The sequence below is a fragment of the Elephas maximus genome, chromosome 4 (genome assembly GCF_024166365.1).
Source record: "Elephas maximus indicus isolate mEleMax1 chromosome 4, mEleMax1 primary haplotype, whole genome shotgun sequence".
Classification (NCBI taxonomy): Eukaryota; Metazoa; Chordata; class Mammalia; order Proboscidea; family Elephantidae; genus Elephas; species Elephas maximus.
The window spans coordinates 93,001,142-93,020,687 of NC_064822.1; the positions used below are offsets into that span (position 1 = coordinate 93,001,142).

Here is a 19,546-nt window from a genome sequence, read left to right on the forward strand (position 1 = left end):
ACTCTGTCCTATGGGGTCGCTATGAGTCAGAATTGAGTTGACAGCAACAGGCTTGTTTGTATTTTAATATGTGTTACCAATAATCAAAAATGCTTTTCAGGACATCCATAGTTCAAGTCCATAATACAAATTAAATCAGTGTAAGACAGGAAGGAGGATTATACCAAACAAGAAGAAAAACTAGGGACATAATTTTTGTTCTAGCTAGAATATGTTCTAGTACTCAGAGTTTATCAGAATTCTCATCAAAAGATACTCAGTAATTTAGGCAGAAGTTTTATGAATATGTTCTATTTTATTACATTTCTGATTTTCCCATTGTGTTCCACGTTCTGTGCATCTAAATTATATTCTCAACAATAACTTCTACGATTCCTAGTACATTACTGGCATTCAGTTTACACTGGGTAATGAGTAAGCATTATGGTGCTATTAGAAAATAGGATAGTAGAGAAGAAGACTTTGTTCTAAGTTTCTAACAATTATCAGGTAGATCACAGAGAAACTGAGTTCAAGAAAATGTCCATCAACTGTCCATCGTGACTTGAAAGATCCTAAGGTCTCCAGTTAGAACAGGTGGTGGACAGACCAGCAGTAAAAATGTCAAGGCACAGTTTTTTTTAGACAGCACAGTTAGCGGCCACATGAACAGAAATAGTAATTACAAGTTTCCCATAGACTACAGAAACTAATGATTATAATGCTAGTAAAATGACTGATAATTCTGTAGATTGATGAAGATCATACATTAAGTGGCATGCTCACTTGGAAAGGCAGTGTTGAATTGGTTCTGTACAGTCAAAATAACCCCACAGTATTGAACCACTGATCCTAGACATTAAGAAATTTATATTAATTTAATGGTAATACAACTAATGGGAAGAAATACAAAGCAAATATAAACCTATTTTCCTACTTCATGCTTAATGCGTAGGGTTTTGGTTTTGTTTTTGCTTGTTTTTTAACTAAAGAAGCTGAAAATCTCTCAGGAGTTCATTTTAATTTTTAAATACCCATTAAAAAACTATTTTCTACTGACTTCACTTCAGAAACATAGGGTTTTATATTTGATGTGATAATGCAAGACTATAAATATTTGTGAGAAAAGCTTTTATGAATACAGCAGTATGGCTTCACTCTTTTCTTAGTCAATGTGCTCTTGAAAATGGCAAGTTTCTACCAGATTCAAAAACAATACAGAAAGTTCAGTATTATGCTGCCACCTAAAATATCACATCAAGTGACTTAAATGTCTGAGTTTCGTTTGATTCACTAGAAAGTATACCTAACAGAAGAGGAGAATATATTCATACCAGCAAAAGAGTTGGGGATGGAACCTGAAACAGCTCATAGTAAAATGGAATTTCTGTGATGTTTGTTGTTTTATCTGAAAAACTCATGGGAATTTTGCATTTTACTTTATAATATATACTTGCTTGTATTGATTCATTATATTTCCTAGCATTGAGGAAAATTAATGCTTTAGAAAAATACATGAGATTATTGCATAGCTATTGCTATAAAACCCGTTGCCATTGAGTTGATTCCAACTCATAGCGACCCTATAGGACAGAGTAGAACTGTCCAACAGGGTTTCCAAAGCTGTGAATCTTTACTGAAGCAGAATGCCACATCTTTCTCCCATGGAGTGGCTGGTGAGTTCGAACCACCAACCTTTCAGTTAGCAGCTAAGCTGTTTAGCCACTGTGCCACCAAGGCTTCTGCTATTACTATAAAACCAAAAAAACCAAGCCCAGTGCCGTCGAGTCGATTCTGACTTATAACAACCCTACAGGACAGAGCAGACCTGCCCCCATAGAGTTTCCAAGGAGCGCATGGCGGATTCGAACTGCTGACCCTTTGGTTAGCAGCCATAGCACTTAACCACTACGCCACCAGGGTTTCCACCATTACTATGGATATACTTAATTTGAAAATAAAGCACATTTTACATAAGAGTGGTCCAATCCATTAAAGTCTTTATCACCATCAGCACCATAAATTAATCTTTTAAAGCTATTCATAGTTTCTGTGTTATCTGCTCTACAAGTTGCATAGTTACACTTCACAAAAAGTCTAAATTTCAAATAAAATCATATTTTGTACTACCATTTCTTCTAATTTAGCTTTTTATTTCACAAATATTATATGTTTACAGCAAAATAAAAAACTGTCTATAGAAACGTATGAAATAGAAAGTAAAAGCTCACCACATCCCATTACCTCTCCCAGGAAGTAAAACCATGATACACAGACTTAACAGATTCCAGTTACATTTTAAAGGTATTGGAGAAGTTTGCTTTTTAAAGAAATATGATGATAAACCCTTTTGTAAGCTGAATAATCAAAACTTTCACTATTAAAGCCAGCAAACTAGCTTTTATCAAATATAAAAAGCCAAATACAGCCAATCTATAATTTTTAACATTGCTGTGATAAATCTGAGATAGAGGATACACCTTTGTCAGGGCTGTGGAATTCAAGTGCATTTCTTTGGAATCTCTGTCAAGAAAATTTCTGGGATCATTTTTATGGGAGTTCATAAATACTTGGCTCTGATGTGTAGAACACTCTTGAAGTGTATTATTAGTTCACAGGAGTAGCAAGGGCAAGAAGAAAGATAAGAAGCTGACTCAAAAATGTTTTAAATAGTTTAATTATGGTTTACACAATGGATTAAATTTCTTTAATACTGAATACAGGGATACTTTGAAATATTTCACAGAGAGTACCAGAGGAATTTTTATGTTATTGAGTTGTCTTTCATACCAAACTGCCTTTGGCCATGTAATTTAGTGACCAATTGTATCCACAAGGACAGGTAGTTTCCTTGCACTTTCTTTTGTGTGTCTTTATCTTTGTAGCAGAGATAGAAAGGCTTAAGGATGCAAGACATAACACAGTGATTTGGAGTCAGGTAACTTCAGCTGGAATTTTAGCTCCATCACAAAGGGCCACTCTACATATCCATTTTTTCATCAGTAAAACAGGAATAACAGTACTATTCTTATTTCTTAGACTTGCTGTAAAGATTAAGAAAGATAACCCACATCACTGCACTGAGCATATTGCCTGAGACAGAGGATGGGCTCCATAATGTTTGTTGTTTTTATTTTATTATTGTTGATCATAGAGATAGCAGAGATAAATTATAACACATTCTTTAGATTTATTTGGAAATTAGTCATGAAAATTCCAAAATTAAACAAATATTTTCTGAAAGATGGTAATTAATTTTAGCTAATTATTCAGATCCTGAAACTTTCTCACATATCATAAAAGAAAATACAAAAGTCTAGCTAATACTTAGAAATTGATAGATCTCTCTTAAACTGAAATAGCCTCGAAACAACTGGTAAGGCACAGGAAAAAAATAAATAATAAGAAACAAAGAATGAATGTTCTTTAAGTCAAGTGAAGAAAATATTATTCATCATTTCAAAAGATAGTTAATATTTTCATTGGTACATTAGTTTATATTTGAAGTATTGAGTTGGCAAAATACACCAACAAATAAAATTTATTTCAATAATTTGAACTTATGGAATCAGAATTCTAAATGAAGAAAAACTATTTGGGGGAAAAAAGACAAAACAGGAATGTAAAAATGGTAATTATCATATCCAAGAGGAAAATGGGATTAGTTAGAGATGGTTCAATTCCCATTTTATTCAAAACACCAATCTATAAGCACACGTGATTTTCTAAACATTTTTCTTCCTACTGTTTTAATTACTGAGTTTCCAACACAGTGTTATGGACATTAGGTATATTATTAAGTTCGTATCTGAAAGACCACTGAAAGTATTTCTTGGATTTTAAATTTGCTTTAAATTTGAAACATACTTGTAATACATTTCTTATTTTTCATAGACATCAATCACATTTTCCACAGGTCATTAACTTGGCTAAGTATTATCATTTAACCATTTCTTAGTTTCCTATTATAGCCTTGCTTATTAAAATGCACTCATAATGTATGTATTCATTTAAATTCAATTAAAGAAACAGGTGTGGATTTCTCAATATACGCAAAGTATTGTGCTTTATACTATATGCAAAGCGTATCTATTACAATGATTTGGATCCTGAAACTTTTTCAAATATCAGAAAATACAAAAACCTAGCAAATAGTTAAAATTGACAGCATGTATATAATTAAGTCACAGTTCCTACCTTCAATGTGAAAAAGACCTACATGGAACAATAATTAGAGTTGGATCAAATTAGTAGGAGCCCTGGTGGTGCAGTGGTTAAGTACTTGGCTACTAACCGAAAGGTTGGCAGTTCGAACCCACCAGCTGCTCCATGGGAGAAAGACATGGCAATTTGCTTCCTTAAAGACTGTAGCCTTGGAAACCCTATGGGGCAATTCTACTCTGTCCTATAGGATGGTATGAGTCGGAATTGGCTTGACGGCAGCGGGTTTGGTTTTTGGTAATAGAGGTATACGTAGAATGAAATCAAAGACCAGAAGTAGTGAGTTTATGTGACTGAAGTGCAGTGTATTTGGGAGAATGATGGTGGGTGGTAGTTGGATGTTGAAAGTTCCCAAATGCCAAGCATCCACAGATTTTGAGTAGGATTTTTACATCGTTTGAAATGCTGACAGCTCTGTGAAAGGAGAGCTGGGAAAGTAGGAAATTAGAGCAGGGAGTTGGAAAGCCTCAGAATAGCACACAAAACCTTAACAATTTGCATATTTGATGCCTGGGGTCTTGACTATTTCACAATATTGTCATTCCATTAATACTACCACAAAGTCAATAGTCTGATTGCATAGGTTTTAGTTCTAAAAATAAGGACATGATTAACGTTGTTGTTGTTAGGTTCTGTCTAGTCATTCCCACTCATAATGGCACTATGTACAATAGAATGAAACACTGCCCGGATATGTGCCATCCCCACAATCATTGTTATGCTTGAGCCCATTGTTGCAGCAAATGTGTCAATCCATCTCCTTGAGGGTCTTCCTACTCTCCGCCAACCCTCTACTCTACCAAGCATGATGTTGTTCTGCAGGGACTGGTCCCTCCTGATAACATGTTCAAAGTACGTGAGATGAAGTCTTGCCATCCTCATTTCTATGGAGCATTCTATCTGTGCTTGGTTCCAAGACAGGTTTGCTCCTTCTTCTGGCAGTCCATGGTATATTCAATACCCTTCTCCAACACCATAATTCAAAGGCGTCAATTCTTCTTCAGTTTTCCTTATTCATTGTCCTGCTTTCACATCCATATGAACTGACTGAAAACACCATGGCTTGAGTCAGGCACACCTTAGTCCTTAAAGTGACATCTTTGCTTTTGAACACTTTAAAGAGGTCTTTTGCAGCAGATTTGCCCAGTGCAATGTGTCGTTTGATTTCTTGACTGCTGCTTCCATGGGGGTTGATTGTGGATCCAGGTAAAATGAAATCCTTGACAATTTCAATATTTTCTCCATTTATCATAATGCTGCATATTGGCCTAGTTGTGAGATTTTTCTTTTATTTATGTGGAGGTGTAAACCATACAGAAGGCTTTAACTTTAATTTTCATCACTAAGTGGTTCAAGGAAACCCTGGTGGCATACTGGTTAAGTGCTACGGCTGCTAACCAAAAGGTCGGCAGTTTGAATGCACCAGGCGCTCCTTAGAAACTCTATGGGGCAGTTCTATTCTGTCCTATAGGGTCGCTATGAGTCGGAATTGACTTGAAGGCAGTGGGTTTGGTTTTTTGGGTTTTGGTTAAGTGGTTCAAGTCCTCTCCAATTTCAGCAAGCAAGGTTGTGCCATCTGCATATTGCAGGTTGTGAATGAGTCTTCCTCCAATCCTGATACCATGCTCTTCTTCATATTGTCCAGTTTCTCAAATTCTTTTCTCAGCATAGAGACTGAATAAGTATGGTGAAAGGATACAACACTGACACACAACTTTCCTGACTTTAAACGATGCAGTATACCCTTGTTCTGTTTGGACTGTCTCTTGGTCTAAGTACAGGTTCCTCATAAGCACAATTATTTGTTCTGAAATTCCCATTTTTGGAATTATTATCCAAAATTTACTATGATTCTCACAGTTGAATGCATAGTCAATAAAACACAGGTAAATATCTTTCTGGTATTCTCTGCTTTCAGCCAGGATCCATCTGACATCAGCAATTATATCCCTGGTTCCACGTCCTCTTCTGAATCCAGCTTGAATTTCTGGCAGTTTCCTGTTGATGTACTGCTGCAGCCGCTTTTGAATTCAGCAAAATTTTACTAGCGTGTGGTATTAATATTGTTCCATAATTTCCACATTCTGTTGGATCACCTTTCTTTGCAATGGGTACAAATATGGATCTCTTCCAGTCAGTTGGCCAAGTAGCTGTCTTCCAAATTTCTTGGCATAGATGAGTGAGCATTTTCAGTGTTGCATCCATTTGTTGAAACATCTCAACTAGTATTTTGTCAATTCCTGGATTCTTTTTTTTTTTGCCAACGCTTTCAGTCCAGCTTCGACCTCTTCCTTCAGGAACATGGGTTCTTGATTATATGCTACCTCCTGAAATGGTTGAAAGTCCACCAATCCTTTTTGCTACAGTGACTCTATATTCCTACCATCATCTTTTTTTTTTTATTAACTTTTATTGAGCTTCAAGTGAACGTTTACAAATCAAGTTAGACTGTCACATATAAGTTTATATACATCTTACTCCGTACTCCCACTTGCTCTCCCCATAATGAGTCAGCCCTTCCAGTCTCTCCTTTCGTGACAATTTTGCCAGCTTCCAACTCTCTCTATCCACCCATCCCCTCCCCCCCAGACAGGAGATGCCAACACAGTCTCAAGTGTCCACCTGATATAATTAGCTCATTCTTCATCAGCATCTCTCTCCTACCCACTGTCCAGTCCCTTTCATGTCTGATGAGTTGTCTTCGGGGACCTACCATCATCTTTTGATACTTCCTGCATCGTTTGCTATTTTCCCTGTAGAATCCTTCAATATTCCAACTCGAGGCTTGAATTTTTTCTTCAGTTCTCTCAGCTTGAGGGGTGCAGACCACATTATTCCCTGTTGGTTTTTGATCTCCAGATCTTCCCACATTTCATTATTATACCTTACTTTGTCTTTTAGAGCCATCCTTTGAAATCTTCTGTTCAGTCCTTAGACTTCATCATTTGTTCCTTTTTGCTTTAGCTACTTGACACTCCAGAGCAGCTTTCAGAGTGTCTTCTGACATCCGTTTTGTTCTTTTCTTTCTTTCCTGTCTTTATATGACCTCTGGCTTTCTTCATGTATGATGTCCTTGTACAACTCCTGTGGTCTTCGGTTATTAGTATTCAATACGTCAAATCTATTCTCGAGATGGTCTCTAAATTCAGGTGAGATATACTCAAGGTCATATTTCTGGCTCTCATGAACTTTTCTTATTTTCTTCAACTTCAGGTTAAACTTGCATATATATAAGCAATTAATGGTCTGTTCTACAGTCAGTCTACGGCCTTGTTCTGACTGATGATACCGAGTTTTTTCATTCTCTCTTTCCACAAATGTGGCCGATTTGATTCCTGTGTATTCCATCTGGTGAAGTTCACATGTGAAGTCACCATTTATGTTGTTGAAAAAAGGTATTTGCAATGAAGAAGTCATCGGTCTTGCAAACTTCTACCATGCAATCTGCAGTGTCATTTCTATCACGAAGTCTATCTTTTCCACTTGTCTACCCTTCTTTTTTGTTTCCATCTGCCAGTAATTATCAATGCATCTTGATTGCATGTTTGATGGATTTTGGACTGCAGAAGTTGATAAAAATCTTTAGTTTCTTCATCTTGGGCCTTAGTGGTTGGTATGTAAAGTTGAATAATATTCATATTAACTGGTTTTCCCTGGAGGTGTATAGATATTATCCTATCACTGACAGTGTTGTACTCAGAATAGATCTTAAAATGTTCTTCATGAGGATGAAAAAAAAGCCATAGTTCTTTGAGCCATACTAGGCCATATGATTGTCTGATTCAAAATGGCCAATACCCAGTCCATTTCAGCTCACTAATGCCTGGGATATCATTGTTTATACATTCCACTTCATTTTTGACGATTTCCAACTTTCCTAGATTCATACTTCTTACATTCCACGTTTCTATTATTAATGGATGTTTGCAGCTGTTTCTTCTCATTGTGTGTCGTGCTACATCACAAATGAAGGTCCTGAAAGCTTGACTCCATTCACGTCATTAAGGTCAACTCTACTTTGAGGAGCCATCTCTTCCCTAGTCATCTTTTGAGCGACTTCCAACCTGAGGGGCTCATCTTCCGGCACTATATCAGACAATGTTTTGCTGCTATTCATAAAGTTTTCACTGGCTAATTTTTTTCACAAGTAGGTCACCAGGTCCTTCTTCTTAGTCTGTCATAGTCTGGAAGCTCAGCTAAAACCTGTTCACCACGTGTGACCCTGCTGGTATTCGAATACCAATGGCATAGCTTCCAGCATCACAGCAACATGCAAGTCCCCACAGTATGACAAACTGACAGACCCATGGGGGTGCTTAATATTATTATCCTTAAAAAGAATAGACATTCTTCACAATGCTTTTAGAAATCCATTATAAATAACTAAGCATTTACCAATGTAGAAAAAACACTTTTAAGAAAAAAATTCAAGCAAAGAGAAAATGTATAGATGTGTATTTGCTTTAGACATTGCTAGAAATAATTTTTAATGACACTGATCTTAACATATACCGAACTTATTTATTAGACATTTGTTGAATACCTACCAGCTATATGGTGGGCATGGTGCTAAGTAATAATGAAATATATTTAAGAATGGCAAGATGGAGAAGCAGTTTTATATAAAGAGTTCATAGAAACTACAACTATGGCACTTTTCTTGATATATAATCAAGTAGTAATTTGCCTTTTAGTTGGTAAATATTTTTGTTCTTTTCTTCCGTTACTACAGATTTTGTGTTTACTGAGTCTTTGTGTTTTTTTCCTTTTTTATTCTGATGAGTAGGCTTGTTAACTCTATTTGTGGGTACCTTGAAATTTACCCTCACCTTCCTAAATTTGAACCAGTCTTTTATTCCTTGATACCTCCTTGACTTCTACTCTATTTGAAAGTTCTATACCTATACCATTTGTTCTTTTTATTGTTTTGACATTGTCATCTTTGATAGGCTGACATCTTTGTTTCGTTGTTTCAAGTCTTTTAGTTTTGTTTTATTATTGATAGTTCTTCACCTAGGTTGATATATGGCTGATACTGTCCTGTATCCTGGACTCTGGTTGTTGACTGATGTTGGTTCTCTAACTGAAGGACCTCCTTTAATATTACCTATAAGTTTGGTTTGGTTTTAAAAATGTCCTTAATTTTTATCTGTAAATGTCCTAATTTTGCTGTTATATTTGAGAGAGTTTTGCAGTGTGTATTTTTTTTTATTCTTAGTTGGCAGTTTTTTTCTTTCCAGGTTTTATATATATCATCTCATTGCCTTCTTGCCCTCATAGTTTATGCCGAGTAGTCAGAGGTTAGTCTTGCTGTCTTCCCTTTTGTAAGTGACTTTTCATCTTTCTTGACTGTTCTTAGGATTCCTTCTTTGTCTTTGGTTTTGGCAAGTGTGATTCTGATACGTCTTGGTGACTTTCTTTTGTGGTTTATCCTGTATGGGGTTCACTGAACTTCTTGGATAGTCAGCTTTTTATCTTTCATGATATTTGGGAAATTTTCTGCCAGAAAATCTTCAACAATCTTCTCCGTGTTTTCCATTTTCTCCCCCGTTCTGGAACTCTGGTCATGTGCAAATTTTTGCACTTGATTGTGTCCCACATAATTCTTAGGTTTTCTTCACGCTTTTCTCTGATTTTTCTCAAACAAAATGGTGTCCATAGATTTGTCTCCAATTTTGTTGTTTCTCTTTTTCATTGTTTCAAATTTACTCCTAAAACCTTTCATTGAGTTGTCCACTTCTGAAATTTTGTTGTTTATCTTTTAGATTTCTAGTTGCTGCTTTTCTATGATTTCTAGTTGTTTATTTATTTTGATGTTTCATTTTTGTATTATTTTTCTGAATTCTTCTATTGCCTGTGTTTTCCTTGATTTTGGCTATGTTTTCATTGGTTTTGCCTGTGTTTTCCATGATTTTGTCTATTTTTTCCTTGGTTTTGCCTGTGTTTTCTTTAATCTCTTTCCTGATCTCTTGGAGAACCCTAAGTATTAGTCTTTTGAATTTCATATCAGGTAGTTCCACTGCCTTTCCTTCTACTAAAAGGTCATCTGATTCTTTATTTTGGTCACTTGGTGGAGCCATCTTCTCCTGCTTTTTTATATGTTTTGATATTGTCTTCTGTCTCCAAGACATTAAGGTATTATTTTCTTTATTTCTTTATTTGTTTCATCCTGCTTTTTTGTTTCACTATGTCAGGTTGGGCAAGCCTGGCATGCCTTGCTGCTTGCTCATCTGTGTACACAATAGCTCTCACCACCTTGTTCAGGCAGGCAGGGCAGCAGCAGGCAGGACCAGCCTGCTTCACTGTATACTGATTTGGTGAGGTAGCTGAGGGAGAACTGGGCAAGTGCTGTCTGCCTTCTGATGTTGGTCCAGCAGCGTGGGAGCATTCACAGCCTCTTGTCAGACAGGTGGAGGTGTTGGATGGGGAGTGGTACAGGAATGCTTCCCACCATTCAACAGCAGGTTGAGTGGTGTGGGGAGGGGCACTGCAGGCCTGCTGCTGTGGCAGCACAGCAGGGGCTGGTGGGAAGGGGTGGTGGCATATGGTGACAGGTGGCGGAGGGGGAGAATAAGAAAGGGAAAAGAAAAAAGAATGGCAGCGTGGTGAGGGCCAAGCAGTGGGGGTGGGGTTGACCCAAGGGCTGGTGGAAACGGAGGAGAGGTGATGTAATGGGCTAGGTGGGAGGGAGAAGAAAAACAAAGAAAAGAAAGGAAAAAAACTGGCAGCCTGGTGGGGGGTAATGTGTGGGGGTGGGGTAGACTTAGGGCAATGCCAGGTCAGTGTACCAGTGGCTCTCTAACCACGGTGGTGTGGCAGGATTAGCAAGAAGGATAAGTGGTGGCATACAGGGCTAGGTAGAAGGGAGAAAGAAAAAAAAAATTTTAATAGAAAAATCAAAACAAAAATAAATTTAAAAAACTGGCTGTACAGTAGGTGTTGATGAGTGGGAGTGGAATGGATCAATAGGTCAGTGGGAAGGGAGGAGAGGTGGCTTATGGGGCTAAGTGGGACAAGGAAAAAGACAAAAGGAAAGAAATAAAATAAAGAGGGGGAAAAATGGCAATGCCATGGGAGTGGGCGTGTTGGGGAGGGATGGATCCAGAGTGGCAGTGGGCTGATGGGTCTCTAGCCATGGCAGTGTGGTGCGGTCCAGTGGTGTTGGGGGATGTGGGATAGGGAGCTAGGTGGTAGAGAGAAAGAAAAGGTAGGAAGAGAAGAGAAAAAAATTAAAATAATAAAATAAGTAAATGAATTAAAAAACTGGTGGCATGGTAGGCCTGGCAAATGGGAGCAAGCAGACCTGAGAGCCAGGTGGAAAGAAGTGGATGTGATGTACAGCACTAGATGGGAGAGAGAAGAGAAAGAAAAAAGCAACAACAACAAAAAAGGCAGTGCAGCGGGAGCCAGCAGATGGGGACAGGTGGACCTGGGACAGCAGAAGGCCAGTGGCTCTTTAGCAGAGGCAGTGCAGTATGGCCAAATGGGAATGAGTAGAGGTGGTGTATGGGACTAGGTGGGAGGGAGAAAGAAAAGGAAGGGGAAAAAATGGCATAGTGGGAGCCAGCCAGTGAGGGTGGAGTGGACCCAGGGTGTTGGCAGGCAAGAAGTGTGGTGTGGCCTGTTGGAAAGGGGTGGAGATGGTGTATGGGGCTAGGTGGGAGAGAGAAAGAAAAAGAAGAAAGGGAAAAAAGAAAAAGAAATGGTGCACAGGAGCCAGCACTTGGGGGTGGGACGGACCGAGGGTGGTGACTGGCCAATGGCTCTGCGAAAGGGTAGAGGTGATGTACTAGGAGGGAAGGAGAAAGAAAAAGGAAGGGAGGTAAAAAACATGGCATGGTGGGAGCAAGGCAGTGGGGGTAGGAGGGCAGACGTGGCATGTTGGCCCATCAGGAAGGGGTGGAGATGGTGCATGGGGCAAAAGGGTGCGGGGTGGAAACGCATGTTTTTCTGGTTACTGGGTGCTCTGTCTGCTGTTGGGAGCTTTGTGAAGTTGTCTTCCCGTACTCCCTGCCTGGGGTCCTTGCTGGCTGTGTTCCAAGATGGCAATGCTGTACCCTGTTAGTTGGCAGGGGACCTCTACATCATATCTCTCCTTGTTCTCTGTTTTCCATCAGTTTCTTCTTCCATTCAGTGTTTCATCTAATTCTTTAATCCCTTCATTTGATGCTTAGGGTTCTAGGCCTGAGGTTTGTATCTGTTTTTTGTATCTGTCGACAGGTAACATCTGTCTACAGTACCAGGCTGACTCCACCACTTTATAAATTATTTGGATGATAATTTTGGATTAGACAGAAATTGTCTCAATAAAAACTCAAATATAAAAGGGAAAAGATAAAGGTATTTCTTATATAGATCCATAATAATAGTTAAATTGATGGACCTTGTTATTATACTGGCAGGAAAAGATGACTCTTAAAAAGTCATCTCTTACTGTTTTTCTTATTTTCTCTATTTTAAAAGGTAACAAGAAAATTATTCAATTATGGTTTATTTTCAAAGAGTCTGAAAGCTTTTGCTGACAACTATTCCTTTATTTCAAATTTACAAAATGCTGGGCAAAATTTTAAAAATAGCAATAGAACAATGTGGAGTCTGTATTTTTAAATGGCATGCATAAATGCACCTAGATATTTTGTAAGTTTAACTTTTATACTTGAGATATAGCAGGGGAAAATATACATAATAACATGGTAAGCATGGATGAGAACATTTATAATAAATACAATATTCATCTTTTTGGAAAAAAGTCATTGGTAAGATAGTTTAAAAGAGAGAGAGAGTGCTAATCTTAATTTATCTTGCATTAATATGGTTTTTGATTCTACTTTATTTGCCAGCCAACAATATGCTAGGAAAATATAGTATAGGTAATACTACTTAAACAAGCTAGTACAATAAGCTAGATTGCGTCTTTCAAATTACAGGTAATGACCCATTGGTGGACAATAAAATCAATTTAGTGGGTCAAGACCAGCATTAAAAAGAAAGAAAGAAAAGAATAGGAAACCATAGAAATGAGAAAATATAAGCATTATTTCACAAAAATCTTTTTTTTTTTTTAGTTGTGCGTAAGTCTGTGTGTGTCAAAGCTTGAGATGCAAAAATTCATATTGTAGTATGGGCTGTGGACAGAAAATGTCTGAAAACTCTGAGTTAAAGGTCACATTCAGAATGTCATTAATGCAGCACTGTCACCCTCAGGTGGAGTTCCACAGGGGAGTTCTACAGGGGTTAACCCTGAGTGCAGGGGTATTTTAGCATCTTGCCCATGTCCTAGATAATGGAAAGTAGAGCACACTTCAGTTGCTAGGGACGTAGGGAGGGGAGTAAAACACTAGAACCTGGGCATACAATTAGAATTTCGCATTGCTTTTCTACATTGGTCAAATGATAGGAATGAAAGGGGGCCTTGCATTCAAAGGAAAACAATACCGACAAAGCAGGAATAAGCTATAAAAATGAATGAATATGAACTATAAGTTTGCTGATTCAGAAAATGTAGCCCTGAGGTTTGTAAGGCATACCAGATAAAGGAGATGTAGGAAGGAGTAAAAGAAGTTATAAAAAACTTGAGTGATTTCTTCAAATTATAACTCTAGCAGTATAACTCAAGTAGTGGCTACATATTCAGAAAGATACAAGAGTTAAACCTTTTTTATCATCTCAAAATAACGCTGAGTTTCATAGGATTTGCAACTGACACAAGTCAAACTTTTCAAAGATTTTAAAAGTGATATGTAAGTCATTTATGTACTGATGAAAAACATGATACGTAAATATATACAGATTTTTTACATTTTAACTTTCCAGAAAATGCACTGATCTCAATTCTAAGTACTACATACAGGTAGAGCTCTGGGAATTTTATAAAATTAGTTACTATATTAATTTCAGAGAGGAGAGAGTAATGTGCCCTATATATCACTGAAAGGCTTCAAACAGTCATCTTAAAGGCATTCAGCCTCTTATTACGTCTGTGCTACTATTGAATGTGATGCTAGATATGAATGATGTACATAGTTGAGATCACGGTCAATTTTGTTATTGCTCTCATGGATGCCTTTTCAAATAAAACAATGATTCCCTTAACTGAAAAAAGACCAGTTGTAGTGCAACCCAGTGTAGGATTCGTCACTTGAGATCTCGAGGTAAATCTCTTAATGAAATATCATGACAGCTTAACAGAGACTTTCTACTGCATATCTTTTTCCACATTTTATCAGAGGCAAACTAGAAGGAAACAGTGTTCATCTGTGGAATCACACTAGCAATGTTATGATTTCACTGTAATCCAGTGCACTAGAATAATTATCTTGCCTATTCTCTACTTACCTTGCCACGTGATTAATTACAGGAGCGAAGTTGGTTGGTCCATAGAGTTGTACAGATTTCAGACTCCTATAATAAGCCTCCATGACCCCCTCAATACCATCACAGTAGGGGTTTTGAGGGTTACCATTCTGTAGAAAGTTATAAGCAAAAGATAGATTAATAGTGTCTGAAAATTAATTAAAAAAGAAAATAATACATTTTAACCCTCAGAGATTTTTTTTTATATATATCTATAATAGCAAAAGAAAAATTATAAATTAAGTGGTCAACAATAGACTGCAGTATGATACATAACTACAATAGGTTATAATATCATGATGTGCAATAATGTACAATCAGTAAAAATGCATATGCTTCAAAAAGGAGAAAATTCTGAATAATCATAAGAGAAGCTAAATGTCACAACACTCTATAATTAATAATGTCTTAATTTTGCACAGGTGTGTATACATGTGGAGGTAAACATAAAATTCCTGAAAAGAAGTAAACAAAACATTAATAGTATTTACCTCTGGGTGGTTAGATAATTGGTGACTTTTACTTAATTCTTTAAGCTATTCTGTATATTCTAATTTTTTCAACAGTGAACATGCATTAAAATCAGAAAAAAAAATACTATTAATTCAAATGCTTTTACCCACTAGAAGGAAGAATGTAAAAAAAAAAAAAAAAGGCTCACACGTTCACATTTTCAGGCCGAAATTGATAACCCCAACTAGAGAAGGAGTCAGAAGAAATGCAATTTGGTGTGAGAAACATCAAGAGAAGGTACAAGGAAAAGAATCAAAGAATTATATCCACGCTCTTCAAGGGAAATAGAGCTTGCCACCAAGGAGCTCTTACTCCAGGGACGGCACACAGAAGGACAATTTTAACCTGGAAACCCAGTCTAACTTTTTCATACCTTGAATGCTCTGTCACTATCAGGTTTAATTTTCCTAGTATGGATTCCAGAAAACACAAGTAAGATAGCTTATTTGTTATCTATTGCTATGTAACAAATTACTCCAAAAGTTAATGACAAAACAGTAAGAATTTATTATCTCATACATTTTCTGGGGTCAGGAATCCAGGAGCAGCTCAGCAAGGTGGCTCTGGCTCAGGGTCTCTCATGATGTTATAGTCAAGATGCCAACCTGGGCCTTGCTCATCTGAAAGGTTGGCTGGGGATGGAAGATGTGCTCCCAAGAAGGCTCCCTCACATGACTGTTGGAGGTCAACATGCACTCTTCATAGCACTGCTTTAGTGTTCTCACAACATGGCAGCTAACTTCCCCCAGAGGGAGTAATCCAAGAGAGCAAGGAGAAAGCTCCAATGCCTTTTAAGATCTAGTCTTAGAAGTTACATATCATTACTTCTACTTTAATCTATTTGTTAGAAGTGAGTCACTAAGTCTAGTCCACATTCAAGCAGAGAGGAATTAGTCTCCACCTAATTTTTTTTTTTTGTTGAAGAGGGGGGTAGCAAAGAATTTATAGATATATTTTAAAACACTAGAGACAGTAACATACATAAACATAGTTATCAATCATTTTAGCATGTAAGTTTTTAGCTGAATAATTACAAGTGACTTTGGTAACTATAACTAATGTTTGCTTAATTCTATATACCAAACTTTATTCTAAAATATTTACATTAGTTATGTAATTTTTTATAACAACTCTAAAAAGTAGCTGAAATAAGACCAAAGAATTGATGCATTTGAATTGTGGTGGGAAAGAACACTGAATATCCCATGGACTGCCAGAAGAAAGAACAAATCTGTCTTGGAAAAAGTACAGCCAGAATGCACCTTAGAAGCGAGGATGGTGAGACTTCATCTCATGTACTTTGAACATGTTATCAGGAGGGGCCAATCCCTGGAGAAGGACATCATGCTTGGTAAGGTAGAGAGTCAGCAAAAAAGGGGAAGACTCTCAACAAGATAGACTGACACAGTGGCTCCAACAATGTGCTCAAACATAGCAAGGACTGTGAGGATGGTGCAGGATTGGCCAGTGTTTCATTCTGTTCTAAATAGGGTTGCTAGGATTTGGAACACACTCGGTGGCACCTAACAACAAATAGATGAGGTAATGGAGGCACTGAGAGCTTAAATACTGTGTCCAAGGTCGCATAACACAAGTGGGAGAGCCAATATTTGAACCAGGGCAGTCTGACTCCAGAAACCAGACTCCTCCACCACTATTCCATGCCTTTATGAAATCCTAAGCATTTTGAAAGGCTGGAGATCTCAGGAAACTAAGAGAGATGTTACCAATCATGGAAAATTTTGTCATTTGTGAAAGAGGGATGTATACTCACTTTTTCCTTTTAATATTATCTTTTTTTCAACTTTTTATTAGTTTTAAAAAACCAAACCTGCTACCGTTAAGTTGATTCTGACTCAAAGCGACCTTACAGGACAGAGTAGAACTGCCCCATAGGGTTTCTAAGGAGTGGCTGGTGGATTTGAACTGCTGACCTTTTGGTTAGCAGCTGAGCTCTTAACCACTGCACCACCAGGGGTGCTTTTATTACTTAACCCTTATGTAAATTTTGAAAAACATAAAAATAATGAAACGGCCTCCGTATATTATAAAATTGGTTATATGAATCGACTCAACTGAAATTAAAGTGTAAAAGGAAAGCTTTATGTTAAGCAGGAAGCAGTTAACGGTTGGTTTTGATGTTAATCTGAGGTGACCTAATTCACCTTCCTTTAAATAAGATTTCGTGGTGTCCTTTTCCCTTGATAAGGTATGAAGCTAATTAAAATTAAAACTCATTACCCATTTTGGGCACATAAAAATGTACTATATACTTGCCTTAAGGGAACAATTATAAACCAGGATAGTTCTGAGCTGCTTTTTGAATGTGTATTTTAACATTTTGATGGGGGATTTATATTTTTATGGAACTCTATTATTGCTTCTGAAATTGAAATCACAACAAGGTCACCATTTTCTTCTCTTTGTAGTGAAAAGATAATCATTGATGTTCTATTCATCACTGTGGAATGTTTAAACCACTAATTTCTGAATTAGTGCTTACTACTGTAAGATTTCCTCATATGCTTTGGATGATAAGAATAGTTTACTACTTAAAATTATATATTCTTTTTAATATATCTTCTGCATTATATGAGGATTCTTTTAAATACTTTAAAGCTATTAAAATTAGATTAACTTCTTAATGATAAAGTTTTAACTAGTTATAAAAATCACTTTTAAGTCCATTGCAAAACTCATTACTGGAAATTACGATTCAGGGGATCAATTTTTGTTTGTTAAAGCAAACTAGAATGAGCTTATGGGGTGTTTTTGAAAATAAGTGCAGCCCGTTTTGTTGTTTATTAATGAAGAGGGTGATGGATACCTTTTTTAATATTTTCTTTTTAATCAATAATCTTTTCCATTTATAAAACAATGCATGTCAATTCTAAGAAAGCACAGAAAAGCATAACAGAACTCAAAATAAGCAACAGTCCCACCATGCAGACGTTAAGCGGGGAGGGAAGTTGGGCTCCCACCTGTGCTTTCATGTTTCCTTCCCTTAGGGACTGGGCTGGAAATTTAGACTCAGTTCAGTCCAAGAAGTCAGCAGTCTCTGCTGCTGCCTACAGCCTTTACAGACCTATTCAGTAGGGCTAACTGACAAAATGCTGAAGGGATGTTCTCAGGAACTGCCGCTCTACTCTTTAAAATGTATTTGTTGCTGCTCCGCGATTGCTTACTGTAGGAAAATGCTTTGAGAAAATTCTCCCTTTTCAACAATAAACAAAAATCTATCATGCTATTTCATACATAAAAGTGTTAAAGACTCTTGGTTACTAAATTGTTAGAATCTAGATGAAAGAAAAGCCATGCACATAAATATTAAATTGCACAGATTTTTATAAGTGCTAAATATGTGACAGTATGCAAGTGTTTTTTGGAGAAATATTTGGACAGGTTGGTCTCTACTGATCAACACAAAAGGCTTCTTCAAGGGATACTGGCTGGCCATATGTCCATCAGAAATACCTTTTCTAGAGTCTCACCCTACTGCATTTTCATCAGAATCCAAATGAAAGGGGAGCAAAGACTCATTCTTTTCACCGTCAATAGTGCTAAAGTTGTGACACTAGGTAGTTCTTCCTTTCCTCTCCCATTCCCTTTTCTTTCCTCACAGCATCTACTCTCGTATGTATCTCACATGAAAGGCTGGGATTTGCCAGAGACCCTTTAAATTGAGCAAAGCTCAGTTACAGCATTTGTGCTAGCCAGAACTCACCCACTAGGAATTTTTATCTTTTTTAAAAGGTCTCCCTTGTTATCTGAAAGATTATTTGGACTTGGTTAAATAGATTAATGGTTGTGAATATGTATCACAAGTTCTTACCATGGAAATATGAGAGTTTGTTAACATTAGACAGTACGTTAATTGTCAGAATGACATGGGATTGAAGTTTTTGTATTCTGTCATTTTCAGTATAAATATATATGTAAATGGAAACCCTGGTGGTGTAGTGGTTAAGTTCTGCAGCTGCTAACCAAGAGGTCGGCAGTTCAAATCTGCCAGGCGTTCCTTGGAAACTTTATGGTGCAGTTCTACTCTGTCCTATAGGGTCGCTATGAGTCAGAATCGACTTGACGGCAGTGGGATTTTTATATATATATATATATTTAGGATGAGGTTAGCATAGAATACTTCAGCAGGAACCAAATCAAGTACTAGCTCATTGAAGACCTATTTATCCCTTATCTATCTGGCTTATCCACTAAAACAGAAATACTAAAAAAAAGAAAAAGTAAAATAATATAACATAAAAAAAAAACTATAACATAAGCTAATACTAAAGTTGAGGTATTTGCATCATCATCAATATCATCATTTTAGATCCCATCAATTAAGGAAACTGTTTTTCATAGACTTAAAGGGGTATGATCTCTAACCCATATGAATTTGAATTGTTACAGATAATAAAAAAATGCTTCCTTAGATATTTGCGTAGGTCTGGTTACAAGGGGAAACCCTGGTGGCGTAGTG

General features: G+C 37.0%; 1 protein-coding gene across 1 annotated transcript in view; it reads right to left on the bottom strand.

Moving 5' to 3' along the window:
* The window catches only part of CPNE8 (copine 8), a 268,313-nt gene that overhangs the window by 20,929 nt on the left and 227,838 nt on the right, over positions 1–19,546 (bottom strand). Inside the window, exon 16 of the mRNA XM_049882814.1 lies at positions 14,536–14,663. Coding sequence (XP_049738771.1) covers positions 14,536–14,663 — 128 coding nt within the window. The remainder of the gene's footprint in view (positions 1–14,535; positions 14,664–19,546) is intronic.